At 40.9% G+C, this 24,447-nt stretch overlaps 2 protein-coding genes, 1 long non-coding RNA gene and 1 pseudogene across 4 annotated transcripts; all 4 read right to left on the bottom strand.

The window, feature by feature from the left end:
* Positions 1–466: 466 nt before the first annotated feature.
* LOC146485697 (uncharacterized) lies at positions 467–1,272 on the bottom strand (the record flags this gene model as incomplete). The annotated part of the gene is given in 1 exon segment (XM_085103067.1): positions 467–1,272. A coding segment is annotated over 1 exon segment (663 nt), but the record flags the coding sequence as incomplete, so codon positions are not given.
* Positions 1,273–5,702: 4,430 nt separating this feature from the next.
* LOC146485696 (uncharacterized) lies at positions 5,703–6,745 on the bottom strand (annotated as a pseudogene).
* Positions 6,746–8,552: 1,807 nt separating this feature from the next.
* LOC146485695 (uncharacterized) lies at positions 8,553–10,157 on the bottom strand. The gene is made up of 2 exons (XR_014863337.1): positions 9,264–10,157; positions 8,553–8,864 (listed from the first exon to the last, which is right to left on the bottom strand). It is a non-coding gene; the product is annotated as an uncharacterized LOC146485695 (long non-coding RNA).
* A 291-nt stretch (positions 10,158–10,448) lies between these two features.
* On the bottom strand, positions 10,449–24,404 carry LOC146485694 (uncharacterized). Of its 2 annotated transcripts, none has more exons than XM_085103019.1 (9): positions 24,274–24,404; positions 20,281–20,601; positions 16,955–19,027; positions 16,697–16,826; positions 15,994–16,134; positions 14,663–15,155; positions 13,219–13,413; positions 11,679–11,779; positions 10,449–10,655 (listed from the first exon to the last, which is right to left on the bottom strand). In XM_085103019.1, the coding sequence occupies exons 2-9, from the start codon at positions 20,568–20,570 to the stop codon at positions 10,536–10,538; spliced, it is 3,543 nt and encodes a 1,180-aa protein (XP_084959145.1). In that variant the 5' UTR covers positions 20,571–20,601; positions 24,274–24,404; the 3' UTR covers positions 10,449–10,535. The 2 variants fall into 2 exon arrangements, with proteins under 2 accessions (XP_084959145.1, XP_084959146.1); XM_085103020.1 differs by having other exon boundaries at positions 13,219–13,416; positions 24,274–24,389.
* Between the last annotated feature and the right edge of the window lie 43 nt (positions 24,405–24,447).

The following is a 24,447-nucleotide window of genomic DNA, read 5'->3' as shown; positions in this document are numbered from 1 at the left end:
ACTTGGAATATTTTAATAAAGAGATTATTGTTATTAAATTTTATTATTATTATTATCATTATCATTATCATTATCATTATCATTATCATTATCATTATCATTATCATTATCATTATCATTAGCATTATCATTATCATTATATATCATTATCATTATCATTATCATTATCATTGTCATTGTCATTGTCATTGTCATTGTCATTATCATTATCATTATCATTATCATTATCATTATCATTATCATTATCATTATCATTATCATTATCATTATCATTGTCATTGTCATTGTCATTGTCATTATCATTATCATTATCATTATCATTATCATTATCATTATCATTATCATTATTATTGTCATATTATTATATATATCAAATTTATAAAAACTATCTTTATCTATTCAGCTACTAAAAAATAATCATCATCATTGCAATTCGTCTCTCAGTTCACGTATCATCATGGTTCTCAGTTGGTTGCCGACACCAACAAAAATAAGGCTAGACTCAATGAAACATTAACAAAAGAAAAAACGGATTCAAACTTGGCCTAAAATCATTGTCGTTGGATAATGCAGTCATCATTATCATTGGATAATACAGTCAATCTTCTCTCAAGTCACAACTTTAAATGTCTGGGCAATATTAAGCGTGCCCGACAGCACCGCTTTCTGCATTCTTTTCAGAATCTCTTTACTTCTGTTCCCCACAATCTCGTACATTGTAGTGTCCATCTCCCGTGACCACCCCCCAAGGTCATCAATGATGATGTTGTGTTGTTTCACTTCGTAACCGGGGAACTGCTGTTTTGATTCCCAACGTAGGGGGGCATGCTTTACAGTCTTCTCTTCATTCTTCTTCTCTCTGTTGCTGACCCACGGGCAACTCATTTCAAGGGTAACGACCCGCCTGGTCTTGTGGTTGACGATTCGAGCGTCAACTCTGTTGCATCTCACCTGTTCATGATCTGAAAAAACTGGCACATCCTAATAAGTTTGTACATTATCCGACTCCTATACAGGCTTTGGCTTGGCCGGAGAGTACCAGGGTGGAACTTCATCTATGAGCCCCTGCAGGTCAAGCAGCATCTCGTAGAAAAGTACCTTCAAAGCAGAGTCATGTCGGGATAGGTACTTACTTTGTGCCAGCGCACTACACCCAGACAAGATGTGAGCCACACTTTCTGGGGCTTTACCACACAACCTGCACCACGCCTCGCTCTCCAAACTTTTATGGGTTTTTTGGCATGCATATAATCGAGTTGGTAATAGTTGATAATATAGTTATTATTATTATTATTATTATTATTATGATTATTATTATTATTATTATTATTATTATTATTATTATTATGTCAGTTGTAAAAACTTATGTATACCCATGGGCTATAGGAAACATGGGTTTCGACTAAATAAAGATCACATTTATTCTAAATTAAGTTGAATTACTCACAATGAAGTAGTCTTTTTCTTTTCTGGTCGTTTCTTCCCATTTATTTCTTGTAGAATAGCCTTAGCATTCTTATATCGCCACTCGCCAGCATGCATTCGTTAAGTCTTGGTAACCGTGCCATGTTGTTGAAACCCCAGGCGCGGCCGCTAAGCGCGTGAGCGTTAACACTAAAAAGTGACTGGGTAGGAAACGATTTTACCGTTGCTAGAAGATTAGAGCTATTGGCCAATCACAGAACCGAAAATACAATAGGCATTGTTTTTCAAATTCGTCTGCACCTGGTAAGAGCACTGCAAACTCCTTCCACCCCTTGCTAGTTACAAAATATGACAAAAAGATTACTCTCCCCACATGGCAGGAGTCGAAAACAATTTTGAAATATATGACTGAACTGATATATTTGGGCTTTGAAAAATGCTTAGTTTATTGGATTGCTTTTCGCCAAACTGTGCATTGAAATCAATGATAATTTTTGTAAGTCAGATAAACAGAAGAAGGCCAAGAAGTAGATTAACGAAGGAAAAAGTTTCATTACATGTAATAACATTTTATTCAGGATTTTTACAAACATTACTTGACGTATTTCAGTCCGGTCTTCCCAGCTTGAGCGAGCGCCAACTCCAGCTTCTTCGGATGGCTTCAACATCGTATGAAATTTGTTGCAGTTAAATTACTTGCACTTCTAACAAGCTTAAAGAGATATAGATATTTATGGCAAAATGCAGCAATCGCTATAATACAGAAGAAAACAAATCGAACACTTTAAAAAACGTCTTTCAAGCGCTGAACTGGAGTAAACGCACTTTAAACGATGGTATTTTTTTCCAAACCTGGAATGAAGTTAGTTTTTGGTTCCATGGCAAGGTATTATTAGTTTGGTTCCTACCCAGGGGGGCGCGCGCTTAGCGACCGCGGCTGGGATTTCAAAAGGACGCACGGTTACCAAGACTGTAACGAATGCTGACAAATTTGTCATGCAGGCTAAATTTGTTCTGAGTCAAACGGCGCGTTGTTACTTGTTAATCAGGGCTATTCTACAAGAAAAAAATGAGGAAAAACGACCAGAAAAGACTAAAGACTATTTCATTGTGAATACTTCAACTGTATTTGAGATAAATGTAATATTATAATTTGCTTAGTCGAAACCCATGTTTCCTATTGCCCATGGTATGCCATAAGATTATACAGAGACTGAGGCGTTAAACGTGGCCCAAACTACGTGTAGGAATAGCGAATCTCTCTAGACTTTGTACAAAATATATAATAAAAGCTAAATAAATATATAAAACTTAGTGACTAATAATCTCTAAAAATCATGAATGTGAGTTCCTTAAAAATGTAGTCATCATTTCAAAAGTCCATGATATGCTCTTGACATGTGTATGAATACAGAATCTCTGTATATAAAAATTATTATTATTATTATTATTATTATTATTATTATTATTATTATTATCATCATCATCATCGTCATCATTATTATTATTATTATTATTATCATTATCATTATTATTATTATTATTATTATTAGTTAGACTAGTAATTATAATAATCAAACATTAGTGAGTGCGTTCGATGATCTCGATTCCAGACTTTCTCTCCTTTGCCAAGTTGGTGATGATGTCATCCACCCCTAAAATATCTTGCGGGGCATGCCAGATACGCTTCCCAAGATCCATTCATTCATTCATTCATTCATTCATTCATTCATTCATTCATTCATTCATTCATTCATTCATTCATTCATTCATTCATTCATTCATTCATTCATTCATTCATTCATTCATTCATTCATTCATTCATTCATTCATTTAATAACATCTGTATATTTTGTCTCAGCCAGGACTGACAAATTCGTGGTTACCCCCAATTTTCTTTCTGGATTTCAATAGCCTTCGATAAGATCTGCTTTACTACATGGTCATAAACTGCACAAAAATACCTCTGTATTAGGAGGCACCTTCCCTAAGATAAAAGTCCTTGGGGTGAGGATTACTAGCACGATACTTAGCCATAATAAATCCTTTCCTCATTTCGCATTCATCAGCGCCAACATGTTTCTGGACATCTCCTCCTCCACGCAACGCGCGAGGTAACTTAATCCGCTGGAAAACTGATACCTTCTAAAATAACTTAAGAGGGATTACGATGGATATAGGGCCTGTATGAGGAATTACTTCTCTTACCTTGATATTCTCTTGGACATACATCTAACAAAATATAATTAAAGGTAGCAAAGAGGCACACTAGCTAAATAAACCGCACTAATTGCTCAGTCGCTCATACGGTTATCCACAGTGACTCTATATACCAAAGCAGGGGTCAATAAGTTCGTGTGTAATAGTCAGTTCAATCCAGTAAATACAAAGCTTAGCTGTGGAGGTCAGAGTTGTTTCAGTTCTCTGTGAAGAAAAATATAAAGTTATATGTTTAATATGTTACAAGGTTAGTTTCAGCACTTCTAAAAGTAAATTTCAAAGCCAAAGATTGTTCCTTTGAGGCCATTTAGAAATCTTAAATCAGACGTGCATTTCATCGGCTAGCGATCCAAAAACCAAATATTCCAAAAATGTACTAGGTTTCCCTGGAGCTGATAATTATAAGAGCAAGCGAACATTTATGAATTACCATCTCAAAACCAATTGAAGGTAGAGTAAAGAAGCAGGTTATTTAAGGGCGTTGCTCAGCAAGGATGGTGCAGTGGTGGGAGCATTCGCCTCCCACCAAAATGGCTCGGGTTCGAATCCCGGACTCGGTGTCATATGTGGGTTGAGTTTGTTGTTGGTTCTCATCCTTGCTCCAAGAGGTTTTGTCCGGTACTCTGGTTTTCGCCTCTCCTCAAAAACCAACACTTCTAAATTCCAATTCGATCTGGAAAGCCTTTCCATTGTGTCCCCAATTAGTTCCTTGCGCTAAATACATTTACACTTAAATAAAAAGGTTTATTGTTATTATAAAGGCACTGTAAACTTCTGGATGCCCAGAACCTAAGCAAATGATGGTTGAGCGGCAAACCGTAGCCAACCTCGCGAAGACTAAACCGTAACAACTAATCACTAACTTCTAATTAAACCCCTAAATCCTTATGTTCACTTAAAAAAAATCATATCGACTGAAGTTCTAAAAAATGGATCAAATTATACAACCTTAAAATTACTTTTGGACTAAACAACTTTGACAACGTCTAACAAAAAATCCAAACTTTTAATGTTTTCTTAAAATGATCCTCGTAATAAGGCGTCAAAATGGATTCATGCAATTAAAATCTTAAGATGTATAGTCTGTTCGCTTTGTAACGTGGCTGTCTATAGTTCAAGATCTTGACGGATTTTGCAATGTGGAGGGAGCTGCTTAAGACAGACTTTTGCATCTTGAATGCTACTGAGTTGCTTCTATCACCAACTAGCTTCTTGAATGCCTGTTTCACTTCGCTCGAATAGCCGCCCAAGACATCAATTTTGATGTTGTGCTGTGTCACTTGGCACCCCGGATATCGTTCCTTCAGCTCCCCTCGAAGTGGTGGGTACCTGGTTGTCTTCTCCTCTGCTTTGACTTCCCGGTTCTCGATCCACGGGCAACTCATCTCAATTAGCTATACTTCCCTCTTGCCCTTGTCTACAATGGTGGCATCAATTCTGTTCGCCGTAACCAAGTTGCTTTCTGCATATAGAGGAACATCCCAATACGCAGTTGCACGCTCGTTTTCATACACCGGCTTGGGGTTGATTCTGGAGTACCAAGGTTCCTCAGTGTCTATTAGATCAAGAGATCTGAGTACCTTGAAGAACAGGATTTTCAGTGCGTTGTCGTGGCGTTCCTAAGTACCCAACGAGAACAAACCAGCAAAATACTTAAAATCGTTGTCTCCGTGTTCTCAGACCGTTTTTTGTCCTCTAAAGACATATTAGTGTAAGCTTAGTACAGATTGACCTGCTCGAATGCTTTAGTTGCACAAAGCTTTAGGGAACGGAATCTTATTTCCCCAAATTTACTTGCTGTCGATGGCTTCACGAAAATGCTAGCTGAGGTTTTTTTTTTCTCCTTCACATTTTTTTATGACATATTCGCCCCTTCTAAATCGAAAGGAACTAGTTTTCCAGCATTGCGAATTTTTGAGCTGACATTTTGCCAAAAAAAACTGCAGCTGATTTTTTTTTTCTTACTGTGACTGTGGTAACTCACTAAAGGAAATTGCATGCTCGGCGGTATTGTTTACATGTGCAGTGTAGCTATATACATGTAATGTCTTTGTTTCCTAAGTTTCATTTGGCCCAACTGGAGTTTTCAAAATATTTATAATGTGTGCAAATTCCTTAAAGCAATATCCAAGGATATCTATTCTTATCATTGGCCAACAGCTGTTTAACATGGCCCAGTCCCGAATGCGGCCAATGTAATTCTCATCGTAAACCCTTAACATGGCAATGTCAAAATTCCTACTTATGTCTGTCTGCTCATATTGAGGATCGAACTTCATTCGGGGTCGATTGTGTAAAACGCCTTTTTTAGGCACAGTTCTGCAATATCAAAACCCTTGTCTGTTAGAACTAGTTTCCCTTTTTTAATCTTGTCCAGAACCCCACACTGCTCAGTGATGTCTCGATCTGATATTGTCCCTGGGTAAGTCTCACTGCAGCAGAGTAGACCGCCATGAGGGTAAACCTACACTGCTGTCTTACCAGTGGTGTGGTTCTTGTAGTTGCTGAACGTAATATTGTTAACATCAAAATTTTCCAACTGTGAAATCCAAGCCTCAGTAGCATCTCCCATAGCTTCTGTCTCAGCAAAGCCTGCATCGTTAAATACTTTTGGTAAAGGGCTGAGGTCAAGACTCTCAAATAGTGTAGACAAAAACACTGCCCAGGCCAAAAAAAAAAAACTCGACATAGTAGCCTCGCTACTCTGCGTCATCCATGCCATCACCTTGAGATGAAGGGAATGTCTACAAACTGTCAGAAAAGTCATCAACTCTGTCCTCAGGTCCATCTTCCTATTTTTTGTGATTAACCCTCCAGATGTGCAATTTGGGTACGGTAGCAGGTGAGTAAAGGGGTCATTGCATTCGAACAAACAGCCAAACTTGTAAAATGAGGAGGAGCGTTGTTTGACGAGCCAAATGACAGCTGTGTAGGACAGACCTACCACCCGCTCGAGGATTTTAAGCCTGCGTGGGAGACCCAAGAAAGGGAAAGGGAAAAGAGGAATCGCGCGCGCGCGCCACGCGTGAGGTTCCTTCCTCCTTTCCATTTTCCAACAACCTGCCAATTGATGATTTGCATGTGACGTCATGGAGGCCATTTTGGTGCACAGGAACAATAAGATTTTTCTCCTCTGGGACTTAACTTCCATTTTTAAGCAAAGTATATGAACAAATTTTGTTTTGTACACCAACATGGCGGCAATGCAAACCACCTATAAGCAGGCTCGAGGATCTTCTGTGACTGTCCAACATTTTTCAGTTTTATAGCCAGACTATCAATTTTAATTTTCCACCCGTAGTGGACGACGTAAATATTCAAACGTACAACGCATTCCAAAAGCGATAGTTTAATTAGCCTGCGTAGCTGGCGGTATTGTAGGCGCGCGCGAAAGAAAGTTTTGGCGGCGGAGCCGCTAAAAGCGAGCGGCGAAGCCGCGAGAAATACCGCCTGCCAGAGAACTTGGGTATTTTGAATGCCGCCCACTTTTATCACCTCATTGACCTCAACTGATCCCAATTAAATCAACCAATTAGAACCGACAATTTTCGCTGAAATATAGGCGTAAAGGCGATCTTCTTACAGTTTGTTGTTGTTGTTGCATGCATGGCGGATAACGGAGAATTGGCATCGAAGGGAAATATGCCTACATACCCTGCGAGCAGGGGCCCTTCGATCTTCCTAGATAAAGTCTTCCCGACTTATCTGGGAAGATCAAAGGGCCTCTGCTCGCAGGGTTATGCCTACAAAGCCAGTTAAAGGAAGAAAAAGCCAAGAGGAAAACGCTAACGACTTTTGTAGGTTTCAAGGTGTCAATCTGAAGATAAAAATTCGGTTATTTTTAGAAAAGTACCAAATTCGTTTCCACGGAAATTATATTTAAACCTTTAGGTCGCGCGAAGCGTGAAGGCAAGGCATTAGAAGAACTTTGCTCAGAAATTGGCCTGAACATCGTGGAGTCTACTGTTTTATCGAGTCGAGTTTGTCACTTTTGTGGTAGGAAAATATTCAACGCAGTTGAACTTGTCCGGTTCATTCGCTCCGGCCTAGAAAGAAATTTGGAAGTTCCGCACTGTTCTTCGGATCAAGGGTATCCGGTCAACTCGCCTACGTGCAAACTCGCCTACGAACAAACTCGCCTACAACTAGTCAGCTCGCCTACGTAGGCGACTTCTCTTCCTGACATAGGCGAGTTCACTCAAGTAATGTATGCCTTTTAAATAACTTTATATTCTATCTAACTCGTTCTTTAATCCATAAACCTAAACAAGCGTGCTATGTTCTAAACTCGCCTACGTAGGCGAGTTAACCAGTACGCGTAGGCGAGTTGGCATAGGCGAGTTTGCACGTAGGCGAGTTGACCGGTATTCGGATCAAGATACGCAAGTAAGGATTAAACGTCTTCTTCCGTCGTCTGTATCTTTGCCGGACAGGAGTCCTCAAGCGAAAAAGAATTTATACCAGGACCGTTCTACCCTAAGAAATCATTGAATTTCTTAGAATCGACTCCTTCAAATGCAACGAACAAAGAAAACACGCTGTTATTTTCACCGAATAGTTTGTCATAAGCAAAACAAAGTGTCCCTTGGGAAATATACGAGGGATCATCTAACATTTGATTGACGTATGTACTTCTCTCGACCAATCCGTTTTTCCCGCACACTGGTGTGCGGACTATTCAAAAACCCATGGTTTTCGTGCAGGCGGTATTTCAAAGTGCCCCTCCCCATTCTCCTCGCGGCTTTGCCGCTCGCTTCTAACGGCTCCGCCGCCAAAACTTTAATTCGCGCGCGCCTACAATACCGCCAGCTACGCAGGCTATAGTTTAATTTAATTTTCCAAACCACTACTGTTGGAGTAATTAAACGTAATTTACTAACAAAGCATGTATTACCTTTCTCTTTCCAAAATTTGTACTAAATTTATTAAGCAAGATTGAGCATATTCCGATGTATTTAGCTTTCCTTCATTTATCATTTAAAACAATAATTTGTTTGGGTACTAAAAAAATGTCTTTCTATTAAACAAAAATATACACCTAGTAAATAAAAATATGGTGTGCAATAACGCACTACTCTTCAAAGTGCAATGCTAAGCGCACAAGTTGGACCACTTCTAATTTTCAAATCTTCGGGCTAACGCGATTCCATTATTGAGGACAGCGAAAATTTCAGTATAACCTTACAGCTGTTTAGTTTACTGGCAATTAAGGACGGTGCCTAATAATAAAGAAGTATTTTTGTGCGGTTTATGACTAAGCGGGAAAAGCAGATCTTAGCAAGGCCTATTGGAATCTAAAAAGAAAATTGGGGGTAACCACGCATTTTTCAGAGATAATTAAGCAACAATATTTCTAAAAAGTGCCAAAATATAAAGCAATGTATGGGATTTTTTTCTAAATTGAAACTTAATATCTCTGAAAAATACATGGTTATCCCCAATTTTCTTTTGGGATACCAAGAGCACATGCTACGTTCTGTTTTCTCCGTATAGTTTTAAATCGCGCAAAATTTTTCCTGTATTAGTGGGCACCACCCATAGGAAACCCGAGTATCTCAAGATGCGCAGAACGTATGCGCAAAAGTAACAAAAGTAGGCACCGTCCTTAAGTTTCATACTTGGTCGAAGGTTCTCCAAAGATTCGAACTATTCTGATATATTTTTCTACACTTCTGAACTATTCTACTATATTTTTCTTTTCCGAGTGATAAGAGCGTTGCCATCCGGGCGTTGTAATCCGTAGGTCCCGGGTTCAAGTCCCGCTATGTCCATTACCTGGAGTTGTTTCTCGGTAGCCCTGAGTTCAACTCCTCGGCCGCTTGTAAATAGCCTGCTGGTCTGCCTCCTGACAGCTGAGTTTCTTAACCATGTTATGTTATATCTGAAATATTTGTTTCTTCCTGTTTGTTTCGTTACCCATGAAAAGCCCTTTCGGGGAGAGGAAAATTAATTGTATTTTTATTTATTATTTACACATTTTTCAGAATTGAGCAATCAAAAAGGCTCTAATTTTTCCATTTTCAATGTCGTTATTCGACACAAGAATTTTTAACACTTCTATATATTGTTTATTTTTTCTCCTTGTATCTATATTTCCCGCCAAATATCACGTTTTCTGTAACCTCGTTCCCAGGGGTTCCTGAGAACGAGGTTGCGTTTTCTGGGAATCACCTCGTAATCATGCTCTTATGCGTTCGCGTTTAAACAGTTCACATACTCGTTTGTTTGCGCTATTTCATGACTTGCTCTTGGCGTAAAATTTATTAACGGAATTCGGCTGTGCGTTAAAACAACTTTAACTTCCTTAATTTTATGTTGGCATTCCTATAAAACTTTTTCCTCGGCAACGCTTGATAACACACGAGGTAGCTGTGTGTCATGTTCAGCCCAAACAGTGACTTTCTAGGAGCAAAACCCAAAATGGCCTCTACAAAATACAAAACCTAATGATTACATATACATGTATCATTACCGTACACATAACTTATGTTGGTAATCTTTACATTTCCAGCTTGGCCTTGAGCGGTTTTCGTAAAACCAAAACCAAAGAAATTACTGTAGCCAATCACAACACACGCAAACAACGCAATAATTATAAACGAATAAGAATTCAAAGCAAATATGTGTAACCGGCGCCAAGCGCGGGAAAACGCGTGCGAGCAAGTCACGATTGGCTTTGTTTTTGGCTCTCATTGGTTGAGAAAAAATGCGCGAGTTTTCCCAACCAATCACAGAGCGTAGTAAAACTAAACGAAATTAAACGCGAAATTACTTTCGACACTCAAGTGAAAACCGCTCTATAGCCCTAGAGAAAGACATTTACAGGTGCCAACGATTTTAGGTATTGATTTTCACCCACATTATTTTACTCCTCTCCAATTGAAAGATCACTAAGGAAGCGGCGTCAAGATTTTGACAAATGCGGCAGGAAATCGGCCAACCCTTCCGTTCACTTGTCCTTTGAGCCATTCCTCGTTCACGCGCTCTAACAAAACAATGTCGTCGTTAACCTGAAAAACAACACGAGAGTTCAACTATGATAAGGGTCGTGTGAAAACTACGAGAGAACTTTGCTTGCTCAAATCTACCATGGGGAATATGAACAATCCTAGGGTTGCCATTCATTAGGATACAAAAAATCTCTCACTCTTCCAGCCAGCGATGAGACCAAAGAAATCATTTCCTTCACAAATTGAACCGACATTACCATTGCCAACAAGGAAACTCTTTCGTAAATCATGCGATTCAGTTAGCAAAAAATTTAATTCCCTGACTTTTAACTGACTGCCCTAACTTGATGCAAAATCCCTGACTTTTCCCCAACCTGAAAACTGTGGTAACCGTAAATTCCTCCCTCTGGGGTCATACGAAACACACAAGTGCGCTATAAAAACGCCACTGTGAAAAAACAGGACGAGCTGTGAAAGTTAAGGAAACTTCATGCAACAAACAAGCTTCTGTCAGTGTCAGTGTTCACTTTCATCCTTGTCATTGTTACACATCTTCACTTCCTCGCCTGTTCTTGTCATTTCTCTGATACAACTCTACACAAACCTAAATAATGTTGTTGCCTTTAGTTCAACATAATCAGTCACATATGTTTTGAGTTTGTTCCAACTGTAGTCCACGTCCATCTTCACTGTCCCTTTGGTCATCATTACTATGTATATTACTTATTCGTCGAGTCTTGTTCCACTAAAGCAAAAATATTATTAGTATTTTGTTTTATCAATTGAGTTGATAAGGTAATTTGTCATCGCAAAAAGATTCGAGAGCAAAATTACATTATCAACTAAGTTGATAAAACCAAATATCCGTTTTCACTCTTCCACAGGCGCAGCACCACAGTTTGTTTAGATACTAACTCCCTTGGCAAAAAGCCGGATTGTAACCAAGTTTCCGATCACCTACAAGGTGGGGGGGGGGGGGGAGGGGGTGTGTTTTGGCCTTTTAGAAATAATGGTAAAGGTCGATGGCAACGAATCTTTACTCCCAGAAAAATCACAACAAAACAATGACATTCGCATATTTACCTTGAAAGACAATTCATCGTCATATTCACCGTCAAAATCGAACAAAGCCTTCCCCTTCGGTGTTGGTTGGACAACCTTCTTCACAGGCTGGGCTTCACGAACTAAGGGTACATAAAATAAAAATATTCCTGAATCAAGAGGTATCTACCACGATGGAGGCATTCAAGGCTATTCAATATTGAGGTTGGTTTAAATTTGATTTTAAATCCTGATGATCCGTTAATATCCCATCTCACTGAGCGTTTCTTCAAGCCAGCAAAGACGTTCGTTACAAAATATTTTGGTCGATGCGGAGAGCACAAGCGCGTGAAACATCTTTGCTCTTAGGTCGTGGGTGAAAGAATCATTAGGAAACTGTTAAAAGCTGACGTTGCTGGGCTAAGGACATCAACGGAAAGTTAAATGCCTTAATACATAGTAGCCTCCCTCGCAAACGCTCTTCTGGCTCGTCAAGCAACCTTTCCTTCCCAACGAATGACGTTCGTTGGAGAGGAAAGATTGCGTGGCGAGCCAAAAGAGCGTCTGCGAGGAACTCTAAAGATATGTTGAAGAATCACTGAACTTGAAAACAAGAGTCTTCTAGTCACCGGCCTTGGAGAGAAGAAAACAATGTCGGAACAAAGGAATGTTTCAGTCCGGGTTGCTGTCTGTGACTAATCGTGTGTGCTTATAATAAGTTCCCTAAAGGAAAAACTAGACGTTGGCGTTGTGGCACCGCACATGTGAAGGAAGTCCCAGGCTCATACCCTCCACCCAAAGCACTCGAATTTCTTACAAAGTAGTCCTGTGTACTCCTCGTAGGCCACACTATGTAAAGTAAAACAGGCAACTGGTCGGCTTTCTACTAGATCCAATCATTAAAATATACGCGTTTCATTTGTATTGTTACTTTCTTTTATTTACAGTGTCCTAAATTAGGACTCAACGCTTAACACAATGAAAAACAATGATCTACTTACGTATTTTAGCTCAGGGAACTAGTGGTCATAACAAGTTTGTTCGAAGAGGACCAACCTGGTCTCGGGTACGGGGATTATCGAAGACACCACCTATCTCATGAACATTACCGACAAAATTTTATTGAATATTCAGCTAACAAGAATCAGCATTGCGAGATAAACAAGAAAAGTGAGGTTTGAATCCGACTCGTCATTTTTTTTTTACTACTGGATAGAAGGGTAACTATGCAATAAAGACACCATCTTCTGAGGTTGAGGAAGGGGGGTACAGGCAGAGACTACAATCTATTTTGTGGTTTGGTGGGTCCTGTTCGAGTATACAGTCGACTCCCGATAACTCGAACCTTCAAGGGAAATTGAAAAAGGTTCGAGTTATCGGGAGTTCGATTTATTGAGGGTAAAATTATATAGAAAAATGACCTGAAAGGAGAGGAAAATTGGTTCGAGTTAGCGAGGGTTCGAGTTATCGGGAGTCGACTGTACTAATTTTTGACCAATTTCCTTATTCTAACAAAAATAAGGTTAAGCTCAAGTATTTATATGAAAATGTTTCTAACCCTATGCCATTTGTGAACCGGTACCTGACTCTTTTGACAGCTGAACGAACGTCCGAGGAAACATCCCTTCGTGTCTTCCGAGTTTGCCTCTCAGCCAATCATCGCTGATGACCTCTGTGATTTCTATTTTGTCGCCTTTGTTGAAAGATAGTTCATCCGACGCTGAGCCAGTGAAATCATACTTCGCTGTACCGACTTCGACAGTGGATGCTTTCATCTCTTCTAAAACATAAAGTAGAAATTGGCTTAAAGGGGAAGTATCATGGGGTTTTTGGCATCTTTTGCTTAAAATGATGAAATAAGACCTTCAATCAGCTGCCAAATAATTCTAGAATGACGAGACGAAAGGAATCAACTCAATTCTTGAAAGGAACAACTCGTGATCTGTTCTAGCGCATTTTGGAAACAAAAATGCGAGAACCTGAAAACCATTCGCTTAACATTTCAATCCATACCGGCCTCCTCTGTCTCTGGCCAGGCGCACTAATCGACAGTTTTATTGCACTGGGGTGATAATTTATAACAAGCTTGACAATGATTTCTTTGTTTCTGCTGACAGACAAACATTTTTGGGTTTTGAAATGACAGCAAATTTGCGTGATAATTCCACTTTAAGGACGGTGGCTTTTTTTGCTTCTGCGCATAAGTTCTGCGCATCTCAGGACGGTACGAGAAACCCAACTTCCTTAAAGGGAGAGTATCACGCGAATTTGGTGTCATTTCAAAACCCAAAAATCTTGGTCTGACAACAGAAACAAAAAAAATAATTGTCTAGTTTTGTTATAAATTATCACCCCAGTACAATAAAACTGTCGATTAGTGCCTCTGGCCAGAGACAGAGTAGGTTGGAATGGATTGAAACTTGAAAAATGTTAGGCTAATGTTTTTCAAGTTTTCATATTTTTGTTTCCAAAATGCGCTAGAACAGAGTACGAGTTGTTCCCGTCAAGAATTAAGTTGATTTCTCTCCTCGTGTTGTTCTAGAATTATTTTGAAGCAAAGTGAAGGTCTTATGTCACCATTTTTAACAAAAGAGGTCAAAAACCCCATGATACTTCCCCTTTACGGACGATGCCTACTAATTCAAAGATATTTTGCGCGGTCGATGACTATACTGGAAAAGAAAATCTTGGCAAGGGGTACTGAAATCCAAAAAGGAAAATAAGGGCCATTTTCTACGTTTGCAAAATAACCTCCGATACTGATTTCTTGCATTTCTTAAGTTTTGTAAAGAACAGAAAAATTAACCTATATACTCAGTAGATAAATAAAATTGTACGCTTCCTAAATTAGCTTCTTTTCACACTGTAACAATGAAAAAACTATTATCTCAATACCTGATTTAAAAAAAATGGTTATGTATCAGGTATTGACCATACTTGAAACTTTAGTGATATGGGAATAAGAAGAAACATGAGCTAATAAAGTGGCAAAGGAAGCCAATTCCAAACAAATGGTTGTTATTCACCTTGTTCGCTTTCTTTTCCCCCTTGCACATTTTCATCCTCAACCATTTCCACGTAAGCCGAAGGAAACATCCCCACTTGTCCATTGAGCTCGCCTTCGATCCAATCTTCTCCTATTTTCTTGTGAACTTTAATAACATCTCCTGTATTAAAGCTCAAATCACCTGGCTCAGCACTGTTGTAATCAAATAGCGCTTTACAACGAAGACCACGCCCTGAATCAGACGATGTCGTCTCGACGTTGCTTTTGGGAGTTGTCACATTTTCTCTCCTCAACGGCAATTCACTGATTAAGTCCGAGCTTATATCAACGAAATTACTAGGGAAGGCTCCGGTCCGTCCACGGTATTCTCCTCTTAGCCAATCGTCGTTGATCTTTTCCGTCACGTGAATCATTTCCCCTGCGGTAAAGCCCAGCTCGCCATCGCGTTCGTTGCCATCAAAATCATACAAAGCCATAACATCAAATGGAGAGCTTGCAGGTGCTGTGACCGGCTGTAGAAAGTAAAGCGAACATTAGATGTAGTTTCTGCGTAAGTTCTATTCAGCTCGTAGATTCCTAGGCTCGATTTCCGCCGCTCCCTCGGGTCCAATTTTCCTTCCCGAAAAGAAACTTTTCGGGGAGGGGGATGGGGATGGGGGGAGCGCGGGCTCATTTCCCGAACAGCGGCTGGTAATCGTGCCTTGAAGATTCCCTGTGTACAGTCAACTCTCGCCTTGCGGAGATCCCGCTATTACGAACACTCGCTATTACGGACGAAATCCAGATCCCCGGCGAAAGCTATAGGGGTTTGACTGAAACTGACTCCCGCTAATACGGACTCTCGTTATTACGGAATTAAGGACACTTTCGTGGTACAAACATAACACTTTTATTGTTTTGACTCTCGATAAAGCGGACACGGTGAACTTCGCATGTAACATAAATTGCAGTCTGATGTTCGTCATTTGTCAAAACACACTTCAAAAGATTTCTAGAATGTTTATTTTCGCACCAATCTCTTTAGCGGCTGTACAACAGACTCTGCATTTTCACTTCAACTTGATTCCTTTTCCTTCCAGACTCTTTAGGAGAGACCAAGCCCTCATCCTCCATCCAATGACTGCTTAGCAGATTCACTACTGTTGATAAGCTTGTCAAGTCTTACAAGATATTTTGGGTCGCCACGTAACTCATAAATAACTAGAATCTCAAGCCCCAGGCCACCACCTCTGTTGATCCCCACACCCCGCTATTACGGACTCCCGCTATTACGGACACTAAACGACGTCCCGAGGGTGTCCGCTATAACGAGAAATGACTGTATTAAGAATACATTTGCAGGACTTTTACCTGCGTGTCCTCTGTAACTTCCAAGGGAAGATCCTCGATGATTTCCACAAACTTCACAGGGAACATTCCCTGTTGGTCTCCCAACCGACCAATGTACCATTCACTGTCTAACCTCTTCACGAGCGCTATTTCATCTCCCGCCTGTTGGAAAAACAATCGCACAAACAAATAAGCAAACTAGTAGTTACATCAGAAGTTTGTACTAATTTCCCGGCTCGGTTAGTTTTCGTGTTTAACATACAGCCGATCTCTTACGCTATGTCGCCTTTGCTTTTTGTGCGCGCGGAGATTGCTTAAATATACCTTAACGAAAACTATCTTTTTTATTCAGCGGATTTAGCTAATAATAACTCGAACCAAGCCTTCACTGGACAAAAGGCAGTGTGGGCGCCCAACGAACGGCCAGCTTTTTGAAAAATTAAAAAAAAATTACCAAGGCTTTTAAATTTTATGGCCTGTTCTGCCAATTCATCGATCATGTTCTGTAAAAAATGCGTCATTCGAATCATCAGAAATAAACAACAAATTAAAGTAAGGTTGGTTGAAATAAACCTTTTGATCCTAATTAAGTAACGGCAGGGAAAACGGCGGAAAGTTTGCGTTATAGAAATTTCATTGTATTCCAAATTAGCAAAAGTGGTAGAGTTTCATTCAAGCCACAAAGAAATTTACAAACGAAGCTAAGAAGACGAGCACCACTCACACTAAATGCCAGATCGTCCATGGCAGCAGGTTCATAATCATACAGGGCTATAGCAGAGGGCTCTATGTACGTCTCACAAACTGTCGACACTTGAGTTGAAGCAGCCTTTTCCTTTGTCTTCTTGCTGGGCCTGCAAAACGATTAAGTATTGGAGAACTGCACAGCGATCAAAACGAAACCAAAAAACACATGCTCACGCTTTGATGCAACGAAAGCTTATCAGATATTAAACGCCGTAGCAAAGAAAATGTTACTTACTGTGTTGTTGGTCCTGAAGGTCTTTGCGGCTTGTTCTTTGATGAGACAGATGAAGACGCAGGTCGGGGTGGCCTCGGTTTTGACTTTGACGAAGCCTTTTCGTGGCCGGCTTCAGAATCACGTGCATCGGAGGTGCCTTTCACGTGATTATCAGCTGAAGTCTCTCCTACAGTTCGCGTTTCAGCTTCATTCCTGCTGCCAGCGTCAACCTTTGGGGCTACTGGAGCAGGTCTAGCGGGTTTAGGTTTATCCACATGATGACCTTCTTCCGTTTCCTCGGGTGAATGTTTCGAAGGCTTACCCTCTAGAACCTTGGAAGACGGCCTCGGGGGTTTGTTTTTACCTTTGGGTTTGCTATCCTTGGATTCCGTTTTATCTCGTACTTCTGGGGTCGGCTCAACTTCTACCCTAACAGGCTCGGACGTGGGGGGTCTGGGGGCAGTAGGCCGGTGTTTTTCTCTTGATTTTTCATCCGGGACATTCGCTTTATCAATTGTCTCTGGAGTTGGCTCTACTCCCCCTCTGTCAGACTCTGCCGCGGGAGGTCTAGGCGGAGGAGGTCTTTTTCTTGAACCTTTTCTGTTCAAAGCGCCCTCACCCTCCACTGGTGACTCTGCATCGTGTAATTTCTGTACATTTAACAAGTTTTCGTTTTCTTTCAGCCCAGGCATACTTACAGGTCTTGGAGGCTTCGCTTTCTTCTCTTGTTTTCTCTCCTTTGCCTGCGCAGACACACCTGCGTCTGATCCCTCTTGACTGGGAGATGTGGCGTCGTCCTGCCCTTCATTTTCCTCGGCTGGAACACTAGCTGGCCGCGGTGGTGCCGCCCTTCTCACGCTCGGTCCTCTCTTTGGCCTCTGCGGTGGTTTTCGCACTTCACCAGTACCCTGCCCCTCTGGGCGTGGCGCTCTTATGACGGTGGGTGCACGCTTTGCTTTCACACTCCGAGGTGCAGCTGTCAGCTCTCCATTGTTTCCTTTATCTCGCACTTTCTCTGCGACTTCAGCTGAAGGTGGTTTTACTTCTGCTTGCTCGTCTTCCCTACGATTCTCTGAAGGCTTTGATGTTTCGGTCATCTTCGGCGGTTTGGCAGCCAATATCACAGTTGGCCTAGATGACTTGTCTTTCACTAGTCCTTCTTCCTTATCCTTCACAGACTCACTCTCAGAAGGCTTCCGTGCTTCAGTACTCTTATCTTTGGTCGGCAAAATTACAGTCGGCCGAGATGGCTTTACCTGCGCTTTGCCTTCGTCCTTATCCTTGGCAGTCTCGCTGTCAGAAAGCTTTGGTGCTCCGCTGCTCACTTTGGGAGGTTTAGCAGGCAAAATCACAGTGGGTCGCGCCTTCGGCTTCGGAGCCACCGCACCATCCAATTTCTTTTTCTCTGTCGGTTCTTTGCTGGGTGTTTCAGCAGAACTGGACGGTTTAGGTTTCACAGCCGGCCTGGGTTTCTTAGCAGGGGGTGGTGGTTTTCCTCCCTGATTTGCGTCTGTAATCACTTTTGCCTCCTTCCTAACTTCCTCTTGTTCTTGGTTTCCGTGTTTTTGTTCTGCATCTTGACAAGGCACCGGGGTTTTCTTCGGAGGTTTAGTGATAACAGTAGGTCTACTCTTCCTCGCCGTAACTGCAGCATCTACAGGTGAGACACTACTATTGTCAAGTGTTGCTTCCTTCACCCCGTTAACCTCAACCGGAGAGGGCCTTGTTTCACTCTCCGCAGTATCTACTTCCAAATTTGAAGTAGCTTCCATACAGTGACTTTGCATCTTTCGCGCTGGAACAGCTGGAGCGTCGTTCAGATCCGACTCTTGGCTAGATTGAACTTGAACGCTTGTCCGCTCCCCAGGAATCACTGGCCCCATCTCTAGTTGATCTGTATCCAGTGTAAGTTCACTCACAGGGCGGGTCTTGGGTCTTGGTGGCGGTTCACGCCCCTTGGATCTTCGACTTTGCTTTGGAGAGAACTTTGGCACCTCAGGCGCAGGTTGACTTACGGCCGAAGGAGAAGGGATCATTGCTGGGGAATCCATCGGTTTTGCTGACACTATGGTAATTTCAGGCCTTCCTTTAGACCTAAAAATTAAAATAAATGTATTTCTCATAGGTTATTAGTGATATGGCAAATGGAAAATTTGAGGCAACCTGCCATGCGAGTGCACCATTTGCAAAGGCTTACATGGTTGGTCGAGAGGACAAAAGAACGAACACAGAACAATGTTCCCAGCCCTAAAGGACAATGCAGCTGCAGGTTATCAGGGTCCTGTGAAAATAGAGCTTTTGAAAGGTGCAGGTCTACTGGAAAATTTGGCATGCATGGGTACTCTCAAAAATTACACCACAAGCAAGACAGAGTCCAGAATTGAGTCCAGTGTATTTTAAAGCCACGTTATTAACAAGCAGATTCTCCTCACTGCTGTTGATATATTCCTTACAGTAAAAGTTGGGAGAATTTTCTCAGTTCTTTACGTTTGGAACAGACACAAAATTAGAAGGATTTGTATGGAGTCACCAGGGCATAACAGAGCTAATATCTCGCCCCCAAATTGCAATAAGATGCTGATTTTTGGCAAGTAGGCATTTTTCATCATGCTCTTTCCGAATATACTAACAAATCCCATAATTTCATAAATTTAGTTTTTGTGACGTCATCACTTTACGACTCTATGGGAGGTGGTCGCTTACGAGAGGTGGTCGCACATGGAGGTTCGACTGTAGTTACATTGTAAGGAGGTATCAGAGGCTGATCACATCAGTGTTCACAGGGTAAAATCTCAGCCATAATGCGTAGAAGGCATAGCAATAGTGTTCACACCAAGAGAAAGTTTCACTGATGGAACTATACTCACCATCTATAAAGGGATTGGGGTGGAGGTATTTAATTGCCAAATGTTTTTTCACAAGGACAATGGTGACCTTCAGATCAGAGTATGACTACGAGATTGAGTACACATCCCCAGAACTCTCCCTCCTTCCCATTACTTACCAGCAGATAAGGAGACCCTAGAAAGAAGATTGATGTGACAAGCGGTTATCTACACCATGAAAACTAGATTTGAAAAGTCGTACTCGTACTCAATCTTGTACTCATGGTCAAATCTGAAAGTCCCTAATACTACCAAGTAATGTGTGCATTCTGTTCTGGCCAGTCTCTCTTGGCCCAACACTCAAATTACCAGAACAGCGGAAAGATATGTTGTTGCCAATCACCGCTGATCCATCATTGCAACAATAGTCCAATGAAAAAATAAGGAGTTGGGTGGGAGGGGAGGGAGGGTGAGATGTCGCACTTCCCATATGTACGGCAAAAATATTAAATAAGTTCATACTTGAGTCTAGGAGATCCTTTCATTGTGAAGTCATCGCTACTTTTTTCCTTGACAGAGCTGACCAGTTCTTCTGGTACACGTACCTCTCCAAGATCCACTCTAGGGGGAAGAGGGGGAGGCGGCCCTGAGGGAGGAGGCTTCCTACCAGGTACAGGAGGCGTCCCATTAGACAGTGTGGGGTCAGCTGAAGGCAATATGGGAGCTGCTACGGAGGGAGGTGGTCTATGAGGGTGATATGGGATTGGTTTGGGTGGAGCTGCTCTTGCACGCTTAATTTCATTTCCTTCCATTTGATGAGAGGGAACAATGGACTCTTTAGGCCTGTGGAGGAACAAAATGAACTTAATATTCAGTCTAATATACACATAGTCAAAATGAATGTCCTCTCTTGAAACACAAATGATACATCATACATCATACATCATGCTATGTTGTCAATTTTATAGTTTGAACAAATCTCCAAGGCAGAATCCTCTCTTTGAGTGCACCTGAGGCTCAGTTCAGATGCCGTACTTCACACCAGCCAAATCAAATTCAATGAATTAAGTTCATGTGAAGAATGGTGTCTGAATACATTGCAATTCAGAATGGCTGATCTAATTTGGATTGGCTCAGCCGTTTTTCCCACCTGGCTCAACCAAGAATGATGCCCAGGCAGAGGGAGGGGGGGGGGGGTACTCCCTTATATGGGCTTTATAGGTATGTGCGGCGCCAAAGGGTATGGTTTTTCAGCTGCCTTGGTCATAAAAAGGGTATCGATTTTTTCACTCTAGTTTTGAATTAGTTTTTTGTTGTTGTTGTTGTTGTTGTTGTTGTTTTTGAAGAAGCTACTTCTTCATCATGATGTTTACATGATGTTTACGGCAACTGTGTACGTTCCGCAACGGCTTGTCATGCGCTCTGGTAATGCACTGCACTCCAGGGGTTTTTGAATTGAAGTTGACCAGACATTATCAGGTCATAAATAGGGTACGGAAAATCACAGATTTTGGTCATGAATAGGGTAAGGGTTTTGGGAAGCGGGCTGCACACCCCTATCCAACTTTTTTGGGAGTACCCCCCCGGAAATGATGGCTGTGGACCAGCTTTGATTCAAATGCTGTACTTCACATGAACTGAATGAAATGCACAAATTTACCCAAATCCTCAATTTTCCTCAGTCATAGTATACTACAGTGAATTTATTTCAGCCAAATTTAAATTTGGCGTCTGAATCAATTCAGTGGGGATTAATTAATTTGGGTCGGTCTTAATTTGAATTCGATTTGGCTCATGTGAAGTACGGCGTCTGAACCAGGCCTTAGAACCCAAACACATTTATGTAAAGAAAAACATTGACAGTAAGACACTGATGGACCATGAAAGTTTGGGTATTAATGGTATGGCAGTGTCAACAGAGTGGTATTATTAAAATAAATATTGACCCACAACTTGAACAAGGAAGGAGATGCAACGAGCAAAACACATAGGAAGGCAACACATTAATTAAGGATGGTGCCTACTATTGTTACTGGGCAAACGTTCTGCGCATCTCGAGATACTCTGGTTTCCTATGGGTGGTGCCTGCTAATACAGGAATATTTTTGCGCGGTTTAAAACTATGCGGAGAAAGCAGAACTTAGCAAACGCTTTTGGTATCTCGAAAGAAAATTGGGGGTAGCCATGCATTTTTCAGAGATAATTAAGCTTCAATTTAGGAAAAAAATCCCATACATTGCTTCATATTTTGGCGCTTTTTAGAGATATTATTGCTTAATTATCTCTGAAAAATGCGTGGCTACCCCCAATTTTCGTTTTGGATTCCAATAGGCCTTCCTAAGATCTGCTTTTCCAGCATAGTCATAAACCACACAAAAATACTTCGATATTAGTAGGCACTGTCCTTAAAAGGCAAAAATTAAAATATTAAAATCACTTTGTCATATGCCTTATCACGGTTTTCGAGGCCATTTTGACGAGTAGGTAAACAGGCTTGAAATAACAGTGTTTGTATGGAAATCTAATGCCAAATAATTTTCATAAAACATTGCTTCTGAAAAATTCATGAAATTTGGAAACTTTAACACAAGGAAAATGATTTCAAGAAAAAAATTGGAGGGATGTAGCTGTGCCAGAAAGCGTCCAGTCGTGTTTTGAACTTTCCATACATTTGTCTGTATAGCGAACCAGCCATGAACTGCTACTAAAAATGGTTCGCGGGGAAAAAATACAGGGAAATGTATGGAAAGTTCAAAACATGACTGGGCGCTTTCTGGCACAGCTACATCCCTCCCTGTATTTTTGATGGCTGTTGGTCACGTTAATGATGTGGTCAGATTAATATTCATATAAAAATGATCTAGCTTCTCTCTGAGATTAATAAAAATTGGTTATAATATTTATAATAACAAGGTTGTCACATTAATGGGATGGCTGCAAGACAATGCTCCATTCAGAGTACTTTGGAGCCCATATACATGTAAAATCAAAGCTATGGAATTGGAAGTGCTGAGTAAATTTTTCTTTTGAATTTTGAAAAATGTAAAATTGAGACTTTTCAATATTGAATTTCAAAGTTTCAGAATTAAAAAGGATTACTGTCATATAAAGAAGGCGAATATAAATCAGTACTCCAAGAATTAATAACAGATTATCTCAGTCTACTAAGTGATCTGTGATATTAGTTACATGTACTTTTCCGAAAAATTCACAGTTTTACAGAAGAAAAACATTTAAGCAATAGAACAAAACACGATCCAAAGGAAATAAGTTGTATCTGTAATTATATACTTCTTTAATTCATAGATGTACTATTCAAAAAAAAATTGTTAGAGTCTGATATAAATTACATTATCATTAAACTCCAATTTCCGCGCTACTTGATGGCGTGATAACAATACTGTAAGCTACTAGTCATACGTGGAAACATAAAGCCGCGGCCACACGAGCGATTTTTTGGTCACGCAGGTGATGCGATTTTTTCAAATTTTGTCGCGTCGCCAGCGCGAGATGAAAATCGCACGTGTGGCCACCCTCGAACTGGCGACGCGACAGGTGAAAAAATCGCAAGAAAAAAGTCGCCAGAATTGAAATTTTCGCGACAAAATCGTAGAGATTGCGCCCGTGTAGCCACCCTGCAACTAAGCCTCGTCATCCGCAATAGCTCGGGAAACGCCGGGATATCAACGACTGAAATTTCCGTCTGCAGTTGATGGTAAAATCCTTGTTCCTTTCTCTTTGCGAGCCACGGACGGACCCACGTTGACCTTTTCTTAATTTTCCTCTTCCTTCGTTTGCTTTTTATCGTCAAGAAGAAGAATGCAAGTAGGCGATAAAACAATATCCTCGTCCGAAAGGGCCGTCCGCCATGTCTGTTTATAGCGCCAGGTCTCTTGAAGTATGCGATTCACGCGGCTTTCAATTTGTCGCCAAACTCGCTAGAATTTGTCACTCGTGTAGCCACCCTCTCGCGCTGGCGACGCGACAAAATTTAAAAAAATCGCATCACCTGCGCGAGCAAAAAATCGCTCGTGTGGCCGCGGCTTAAAGCTCCCCATCGAGATTAAGAATTGTGTTGTCACGATTGGATGTCAGAAATTACCGACATATTTATAGTCAGGCCTTAGCTTACAAGAAAAGTAATTATTCGGTGGTTCAAAGTGTTTCGATGTATCAGTTTTCCTTTGAAATAAGATTACTCGTCATAGTGTTTTGGCCAGCGCCAGTTGTAAAGAAAAGTTACAAATTATTTAAAAGCATTTATAAAAAATGCATGATTGTGGAGGCTTAAAATGTGACAGAACCTGCTTTTGGAAACTCCGGAAAAAACTGTCCCTGGGTTTAATAGTGGACATGATTAGGGGCATCTTCAATCAAAACACGAACGCCTTAGCTTTACACAAGGAACAAGCTAGCGCTTACCGCTTACGTGTAACATACGTTACAGTGGTTTAGGTCGTCAGGATCAACAGGCAACTGATTTAGAGTATTGTCAAGTACAAAATGATAACATACCTTATTGTTGCGAAGAAAACCGGTAAAACAAAGCCATAGATTCGTGATAAATCTCGCCGGAAATTTACAAACTTGATCACGAATCCGCCATATTTCCTCTCCACCTTCGAAATGATGGAATCCTGGGCCCGAGTCTCATGGGAGGGACCGCTGGTTGATTATGCTGCGCGCGGG

The sequence above is a fragment of the Pavona decussata genome, unplaced genomic scaffold (assembly GCF_977016875.1).
Source record: "Pavona decussata unplaced genomic scaffold, jaPavDecu1.1 SCAFFOLD_25, whole genome shotgun sequence".
Taxonomy (NCBI): Eukaryota; Metazoa; Cnidaria; class Anthozoa; order Scleractinia; family Agariciidae; genus Pavona; species Pavona decussata.
Note: the sequence above shows the minus strand (reverse complement) of the source record. Positions and strands in the feature narration are given on the sequence as shown.